The sequence below is a fragment of the Leguminivora glycinivorella genome, chromosome 6 (assembly GCF_023078275.1).
Source record: "Leguminivora glycinivorella isolate SPB_JAAS2020 chromosome 6, LegGlyc_1.1, whole genome shotgun sequence".
NCBI classification, from domain to species: Eukaryota; Metazoa; Arthropoda; class Insecta; order Lepidoptera; family Tortricidae; genus Leguminivora; species Leguminivora glycinivorella.
This window is the reverse complement of record NC_062976.1, coordinates 16,230,171-16,239,100: the sequence shown is the minus strand read 5'-3', so window position 1 is coordinate 16,239,100 and position 8,930 is coordinate 16,230,171. Positions and strand designations below refer to the sequence as shown.

Below are 8,930 nucleotides of genomic sequence, written 5' to 3'. Positions count from 1 at the left end.
CATTGCAAATAAAATATTGGAGACTTTATTGAATACGTATTATGAACTTATTGGTTATCATTTATAAAGAGAAAACCGCTACATATGTAGTTTAGGCGACAAAGCGATGAATAAAATGATGACTTTTCCAATTAATAAAAATGTTACTTTATTTTTCTTTTCTGTTGGTATTAAACTCAATTTTATATTTTAAGGTTATTAAATGCGATATAAAATTTAAATAAATTTATAATTTATAAAATCTACCTTCCATAAGTTTTTATTAACGAACCATAGACAACAATATAGATTTCTGGAAATCTGAGCTACCTGTCTCTATCTGACTAACAAGAGCTTCTATATCGCTTACTCGCTTTAAGTCAAATTGAAATTTCTTGTCGTAGACGTACTTCCGTTGTTTTATTTCCCAATAATATAGTATTACTCATCTTCTCGTGATACAGCACGTTTTCAAAATTTAAAGCTCGTAATAAATCCTACAAAAATATTATAAAAATATATTTGACACTAATAATCGACTAAACGCTAATTATTCAATAATTAAAAATAAGCTTCTGTTCATCAAACTCAACTTGACCTTGCTAGTTCTTTTCCGTTCAGCTACCGCGATTGGAACATGTCTTATTCACCTGAAAGAAGGTAAGAGTACTTTCTGAGTTAATTTGGGCTTTATTTGTTTAATTATCAAAGTAACAACATGTGGTTTTCAATGTATAATTGTATCATGTATTGGTACATGCATAGTTTTTGCACAATTATTCAATACTTCGCCCCTTCGTGGTCGCCGATTGCCAACATGGCGCTGGCAGAACATGTATTATAAATTAAGCATAGTGCACGTGTGTAATGTAATTTGTTCCACAGTATTAGATATAATCAAGATATATATTTTAAATGCAATTTTGCTACAATTTTTATATTTTATAGTCGTCTTGGGCACAGATCAACGACAATGCCATTTTGACAGAAGCACAACTGATGCGAAATTTTAATGATTTATACTTATTCCTAGCATCTATTTCAATAACGTAGACCGAGATTGATTCGTCTATTATGCTCCTATCACGATTAAAACATAAACACTCGTGTACTCCACAGATCAGAAGATTGGCCGGAGGATTCAAAGAATGGGCCATCTAAGGAACCAGTCAGTTACGATGGACCTCCGGGCATGGAGCCCGAAGGAGCGTTGGACACAAATTGGCATCAAGTCGTGGAAAGCTTTGATGACATGAATTTGAAGGAAGAGTTATTACGAGGAATTTATGCATATGGTTTCGAAAAGCCATCTGCAATCCAGCAACGCGCTATTATGCCTTGCATTCAAGGACGCGATGTTATAGCTCAGGCCCAGTCTGGAACTGGGAAAACTGCAACTTTCTCCATTTCAATTTTGCAACATATTGATACTAGTATTCGTGAATGCCAAGCTCTAATTCTGGCGCCCACCAGAGAGCTTGCTCAGCAGATTCAAAAGGTTAGTAAAATTACATTAGAAACTTATCTGTAATTTATTTTTTGAGTGATATGAGTGTTGTGGTTAATATTGTTTGTGATTTTACATTATTAACAAGTTACAATAATTTTAGGTGGTAATAGCTCTTGGTGATCACTTGAATGCTAAATGCCATGCTTGCATTGGAGGCACCAATGTTCGCGAGGATATTCGCCAGTTGGAAAGTGGTGTTCACGTGGTGGTGGGTACCCCTGGACGCGTCTACGACATGATTACCCGCCGTGCCCTCCGCGCTAACACCATTAAGCTGTTTGTGCTTGATGAAGCTGATGAAATGTTGTCCCGAGGGTGAGTCATACATATTTGCTCTCATTGGTCTAGATTTGTGATTATGAGACATGCTTGCTTTAGCAAAATTCTTTTTAGCTTGCAATTTAGTGCCCTCTCTACACAGATATTATACTTTATCTTATTACTTTGTTTTTAATTTTCAGTTTCAAAGACCAAATCCATGATGTATTCAAGATGTTGTCGGCTGATGTCCAAGTTATCCTGTTGTCGGCTACCATGCCTGATGATGTCTTGGAAGTGTCGAGATGCTTCATGAGAGAGCCAGTTCGTATTCTTGTGCAGAAAGAGGAGGTAAGTTGTGTTTTGTTATTTTCAAATGTAACATAGGCTTATAGATTGTAGAAGTACTTTTTATCTCGAAAATTAACTGTGGCAAATTTGTCCCAGGGTCCCATAGACTAGGGCCTTAGGTGGCCAAATTAGAAGCATTAGTGACATCAGTCTGTCTATATGACACGTGTTGACAGATAGACACCTATTGTGCCTGAGCTGTAAATTCACATTTTTGACACATTTGTTTTGAAGTATGTTGCGATGTGGCTAAGACGAAGACATATCGTTTGCCAAATCTAGCGATTATTTACGAATTTGTTGAATTGATTAGGCCATATGTACAAGGAGGCACTTAAACAAATATATGATTTCTATCAACTTACTGAAATGTCATTTGAGTCGAAATGACAGACTGCCATAGCACTAGTTTATAAATAATAATGAATGATAAATGACATAATAAGAAAATCCTGCGTGATAAATTAATATTGTAAAATATTTATTAATATCGTAAATGTGTTAGATTATGTTTAAAGTAAGCGATATATCATTTTTAAGTACTTGATATTTTTAAATATTATTAATTTTATTTAAAATTTCATTAGGTCGCGCCAGTTTACGTTTTGTGGGCGCTGTCATGTGTCAAAAATGTGAACTTACTGCTCCGGGACAATAGTACTTAGGTTGGCAAAGGTTGCAAATAGGGATTGCAATCTGGTCCGGCGGATCCGGTAATCCGGCCGGATCTGGTGCTTTTTTCATGCTACCGGATCCGGTAATTTAATTTAATATGTTATAATAGTGAAAAAAATAACATTTACGCTAACATTTGAACGTAAGCTTAACAGGGGATTGAAATGCGGTCTGATTTCCAATCAAAAAATAATTTAAACGTACGTTTTTGCATTACTAGGCCGTTTGGAAGTAAAATAATGTGCTCAAGTGACGCGTCAAATTTTCCGTCTTTGAATCTGTAGTGAAATCTGTGCAATTGTTTGCTTGGATGCAAAATGTGGAATAGTGGAGAGTGACAAAGGGCCATACGACAAAACTTTTCGTTAACATGTCACTGAGGTCGATCCTTCGCGTTTTCTGGCCAAACACTATCAGAATCAGAATTTCTTTATTTGTGAAAACATAGGTACATTTTAGGTGGTAACAGTACATGTTGTTTCTCTATGTATGTGTATGTTTCTGTATGTACTAACCGAAATCAAGACCTATTGAGTATATGCCAGCAAACACCCATTAGTGAGGAAACCGCGACACAAAAAGTACATTGGTACCACATAATTCCAAGAGTTCCCTCTAACGAAATAACGCAACCATTTCTTTCGGCTGGAAATCACCCGCCGCTGGAAGGAGCCTTGGCTCCGGGCGCCCTGTAAACTCATGGAAGCGGTCCGTTGAGGATGAACTACGAGCGACCGGGTCGAGCTAGAGCGAGGCCATGAGGGTAGCTGAAGATAGGAAGGCATGGCGCGAGCTTGAGAAGGCCCTTTGCATCTCTGTGGTGACGTAGGACTACAAGAACAACAACGTTTTCAGCATGATATAAGAAGTATGAGGGGCACATTGCTACAATAATCATAAAAAAACAATTCAAAGCTTAAATATGAACATTTTTAATAGGTATCCAGTAAGATTGTGGTTTCAGCAATAGCAAATAATACTAAGGTCAATTACTCTTGATGACATTAATTTAGCTACTGTAGTTTTTTTTAGTTCTTTGCGTGTGAGAAAAGTTAACTGTAAAATAACACAAAACATAGTTAATTATCTTTTTTAAAATAGTTATCTCATAATGCATGTAGGTAATGTTCTAATGTTATAATGTCCGTTCTTAATTGTATCTTAAAAGCTCTATAGGTATTTCTATAGGTAAAACAATACAGTAAAAATAAAAATAATTTTGTTATCCTATGAAAGTTTAAAAAGAACGAAAGAATTTTATTTGCGACTGATTATTTTAGTAAAATTTACTTGTTACCTGGTAAAAATGTTGATTTCTAAGCTTTCAACTTTTGGTTTTTTAATCGTGAAGCAAAATACCATCATATTTTTCATATTATGCTGAAAACATACAAAAAAGTAACTATTTGGGTACTTTTAATCCTTAAGGCCAATCCGGCCGGATCCGCCGGATTGGGACCAAAATCCGGCCGCATCCGGCCGGATTGGATATCAGACCGGATTGCAATCCCTAGTTGCAAATTACTGAACTATCTAGTGGTTTCCAGTGTCAGCTCTTAATCAATTAGTAGTGAAGATTCTAAAATTTGTTTAGTATCAATCATCCATTATCTTTGTACAAGGTCATAAGCATGATAAATTTTCTGTTTATCCTAAAGTATAGAGATTCAATGGACAGAATTTGTTCTTCCAGTTTTTAATTATAAATTAGCTTTCTTTCACAGTTTTAATTAGTATAGAATTTACAGATAACTTTCGGTTAATCTGACCTTACACTGGGCAGAACAGAGTTTCGGTTCTGCTGCTTATAATTTAGCTTTAAAGAAAATTGTATATTCTTGGCAAAATAGCGCAATATGCAAACTGCTTATCTCATTTAAAATTAGTGTTATTTGACTCTACTGGGTATGCCAATATAAGATACCTACCTCATATGTGAGTGTGTTTAGTAAAACACTCCCACTTTGTCGGTTACCATTATGGCGAGATTTGTATAAATATGAACAAACTAACAAAGCGGCTTTATAGCAATCAACAAAGTGGGATGTTTTCCCGTGCACTAGAGATTGGCCGAATATGGACTTTGCCGAATACGAATATTCGGCCGAACATTCGGTTCAGCTCTTACCGAACCGAACATTCGGCCGAATATTCGGTTACGCCATATTTTCAAAGCATATGTTCAGTAAAACTATTAAATGATTGATAAATGATCATGGTTACATATGTTACTACAACTATGTTCTTATGATTTAGTGGATAACTAAAACTTAGTTAAAACAACTCTGAACTCTTCTCAACTCTTAAGCTACGGTTTTTTTAAACATATTTTGATGTATTAATTAACTCTTTTTAGTAGTTCCTTAGAAAACTACTAAAATGGGAGCTTATTATCCAATGGAATATGTAAGATCTTCATTAGTTATTTACTTTGATTATTCGGTCAATATTCGGCAATGCTACCGAATTATTCGGCCGAATACGAACATTGAAAATCTTGCCGAGTACCGAATATTTACCGAATATTCGGCCCATCTCTACCGTGCACACTCACATATAACTTTACCTATAGAACTCTTAACAGGAAAAACTAGAAAGTCACTAACCTAGGCAAACAGGAGGTTACAAGGAGATCCACTTATTTAATCTACCTATTTTGTTTTCAGCTTACCCTAGAGGGTATTAAGCAATTCTTTATCTCCATTGAAATGGAAGAGTGGAAATTGGAGACCCTGTGCGACTTGTATGATACCCTCTCCATCGCTCAGGCTGTTATTTTCTGCAATACCCGCCGCAAGGTAAGTTTCTTTGTTTAAAACTGCTTCATAAGTTAGTATGTCAGTAGGCCAAAATGTCTTGGATTAAATTAAAAAATATCCCCGTATAAGTCGACAAAGTTTGTTTGTCCCTGTCTATCACACTAGTACGTCAGAAAGAGATTAACAAATTTTATTGGCTTGGTAACTTTAGTGAACGTTTATGAATAAGGTGGTAAATGTTTTTATTAATTGAGACAACTTTTTTAAAACTGTAATTTTTACTAGGTTGTTGCATCACCACCAGAGATCCACCATGTTTCAACTGGTACATGAAAAGGCTATTATGAAATAGCCTACTAAAGCTGCATTGATTGATGTAGAATGAAGTTATTCTACTGGATCCACTGTATAGAAATAAAACAGTGGCAAGAAAATGTTACCAATTATGTAGTGTCCTCCTGTTTCTGTGTCGCTTAACTTGAAACTGGTAAATTCATTCTGCTATAAGGTTGATTGATTAAGCAACACATTATTGTTTTGATTTGGAGGTCACTATGATGCCACTTTTTAATTTACATAAGGACTGTATCGTTAATTATAGGGACAAAACAAACCTCGTCTAAATGTTGACATGTGCATAATTTTGTATTATTATGGTCCGAGAGTATGATCTGAAGGTATTGGTAAGTACTATTTGATATAAGAAGGTCTGATTTTTTTTTTATTTTAGGGACTTTATGGTACTTTCATTAAGGTCTAGCAAATAAATTTCGGACAACCCCTAATCTGGCTTAATTTCGACAAACAAAGGTTAATATGCTGCCAAAATATATTTTTTAAGAGTCCTCTTCATGGTTGTTCAATTGGGTACTTGTAGAATAAATGCGGTGAATTTATATAATTTAAAAAAACGCATTTTTGAGCAACGTTCCGGATTGCCGTAAATTTTTGATACAAGCAGGATGAGAGAAATAGATAAAAAAATTAGGCATAGGCCAATGTCTAATAGACATTCATGGTGTTTGAACAGTGCCTAAACCAGGCAGGCAATTATGGTCGCGCGATAAATGATAAAACATCTGGCCGTCCCTATCGCACTTACTAATAGTGCGATAGGGACGGCCAGATGTTTTATCATTTATCGCGCGACCATGCTACCCGTGCTGATCGATATAAACAGTGTATGATAGTTAAATTCATGAACTTTATTTTTTTTAAATAACAGTGGCTAGACTATGTCTAGATATTCTGCTTTGTGGATCATGTGTCGTTGAGGTTCGCACCGTACAATTTTTTTTCGCAATTGTGTCGTCTTGTACGCACTTTGTGAATTTTCTAGTAGCATTTGTCCGAAATCGTAATTGGTACTCGGGAGGATTAAGTCAATGCTGTCTAAACCACATGCTTTACGTCGAGTTTCTAGGACAAAATGCGTACCTTGTTATGTGCCTTATTAAGCCCATGTCTTGTTATAAGAAAAAAATATAATAGCAAATAAATACGGCTACTCAAAGTTGTCTCCATATTTAACGATACAGTCTTTAGACAACTGGATGTGACTTCTAACAACTTTTAGTTATCTTCTAAACTAGCAACTTACAATTAAACATTTTCATGTCGTTATTGCAGGTGGACTGGCTGACTGAGTCCATGCACGAGCGTGACTTCACGGTGTCGGCCATGCACGGCGACATGGACCAGCGCGAGCGCGAGGTCATCATGCGGCAGTTCCGTACCGGCTCCTCGCGTGTGCTCATCACCACCGACCTGCTGGCTCGCGGTATCGACGTGCAGCAAGTCTCCTGCGTCATCAACTACGATCTTCCCACCAACCGCGAGAACTACATCCATCGGTATGTGTGACTGACTTACTAATTAATATTTGACACGCGATGACGCATTGTTACAAGTGTCTGAGCAAATATTGCCTGAAAATGGGCAAAAAATGCGAAAAAGTTGTGATTTCCAATCTCAATGAATCAGATTGCCACTCTGTGTAGCATAGTCATACTAGTTGATAAGTAGGAGTATCATAAACTTGGGTTTTTTGCTACAGACCCAGTAGCAACTTTGTAGTCATACAGAAAAAAAAACAGCTAAATATAATACATTAGTTAATCTTGAAAATAATTTAAATTTATATTTAAAGAAAAATTGATTATGAAATCCCATTTGTACATCAAGTTTTGTAGAACTTGAACATTGCTTATATGTTTCAGAATTGGACGAGGTGGACGTTTCGGCCGTAAAGGAATCGCCATCAACTTTGTTACTGAATCAGACAAGAGGGCGCTGAAGGACATCGAGGACTTCTACCACACAACTATTACGGAAATGCCCAGCGATGTGGCCAACCTCATCTGAGGTGCCACCAATCCCCGGTTCATACTTTGTGTCCTGCGTTCTATTGCGATATATATAAGGTGTGAGTATTAGGAGACGCCTCCTAACTACTGCTGTGCCGATTTTTTTTTATTGGAACTCATTTTATTTGGACCGTTACTTGCGTTTTAGTTAATTTAATGAACGTATAATAGTATAATAGACGTATCTTGATAAGTTTAATATATATAGAATAAGCCGGCACGGCCGGATGGCCCCCGTTCCGCGCAGGCCTCTCTGCAGGCGGCAGAGAGGTCTCATCGGGTACTGGAGAGGCTATTTCAATCACAAAAGTACTAGAAGAAAGAAACAATGTATTGTAACTTTTTTTTCCAGTTGTACATAATATGGTAACTGTTTTTGTAATACGATAATAAATATATGAAATATCGTAATTGTTGTTATTGATGTACTTGATAATGTAGCGCTCCATTCCCGATCGGAACCTTAATTTCTATATATTGTACTCAAACACGAATTAATTTTGTTTTCCAGAAGATCTGCCAACTGAGCCTGTTATGAAACGCACTTTGGACACATCTATGTGGAAATAATAAATCAAAATTTCCTCTATAAGTTCATTACTTTCTATTAACGGGTCCTTATTGTATCCTAAATTCCCTATTGCTATTGCATTTCTACTATGTTTTCTACATGGTTTTTACATTCATTTCGATTTATTTATATTTTTGGAATAAATTTTGTTTCTGAATAATAGTCTTTTGTCGCGATGGCGATTAAGGTTCCTTTTTACTTTGATTAATGTCCTAAGTTATGAAGACAGCCACTAGTAATTTAATTCAGGTCAACATTTTCCATAAATATTCTAATAAATATTATTTTAGTACTACTTTGCTGGGTACGTAGCACAATGTAGAAAATCAAATGTCCGAAGTACGAAATTCCGAAAGACATGATATCGAAAATCAAAATTGCTATTGCCCACATTGAGTAAATTAATGTTATACTTAGTTACAAAATTTTGTCTTTCAGCTTCGTTTCGGACACATTCCATC

General features: G+C 35.9%; 1 protein-coding gene across 3 annotated transcripts; it reads left to right on the top strand.

Annotated features, from left to right (window-relative positions):
* The first annotated feature begins 481 nt into the window (after positions 1 to 481).
* On the top strand, positions 482 to 8,490 carry LOC125227184 (eukaryotic initiation factor 4A). 3 transcript variants are annotated; one of them, XR_007177150.1, is made up of 8 exons: positions 482 to 639; positions 1,099 to 1,477; positions 1,590 to 1,804; positions 1,951 to 2,098; positions 5,440 to 5,571; positions 7,162 to 7,385; positions 7,752 to 7,957; positions 8,413 to 8,490. XR_007177150.1 is itself a non-coding variant. In XM_048131422.1 (7 exons), exons 1-7 carry the CDS (start codon positions 617 to 619, stop codon positions 7,894 to 7,896), a joined length of 1,266 nt encoding a protein of 421 aa, XP_047987379.1. In that variant the 5' UTR covers positions 482 to 616; the 3' UTR covers positions 7,897 to 8,490. The 3 variants fall into 3 exon arrangements, 1 of the variants encoding a protein (XP_047987379.1); XR_007177149.1 differs by having other exon boundaries at positions 8,410 to 8,490; XM_048131422.1 differs by having other exon boundaries at positions 7,752 to 8,490.
* Positions 8,491 to 8,930: the final 440 nt, after the last annotated feature.

Excerpts from the sequence above, each read along its gene's own strand:
- LOC125227184 (XM_048131422.1), top strand. The coding sequence starts at position 617 with ATGTCTTATTCACCTGAAAGAAG. Across the intron at positions 640-1,098 it reads TCTTATTCACCTGAAAGAAG|ATCAGAAGATTGGCCGGAGG; the intron begins GTAAGAGTACTT and ends TGTACTCCACAG. Across the intron at positions 2,099-5,439 it reads TTCTTGTGCAGAAAGAGGAG|CTTACCCTAGAGGGTATTAA; the intron begins GTAAGTTGTGTT and ends TTTTGTTTTCAG.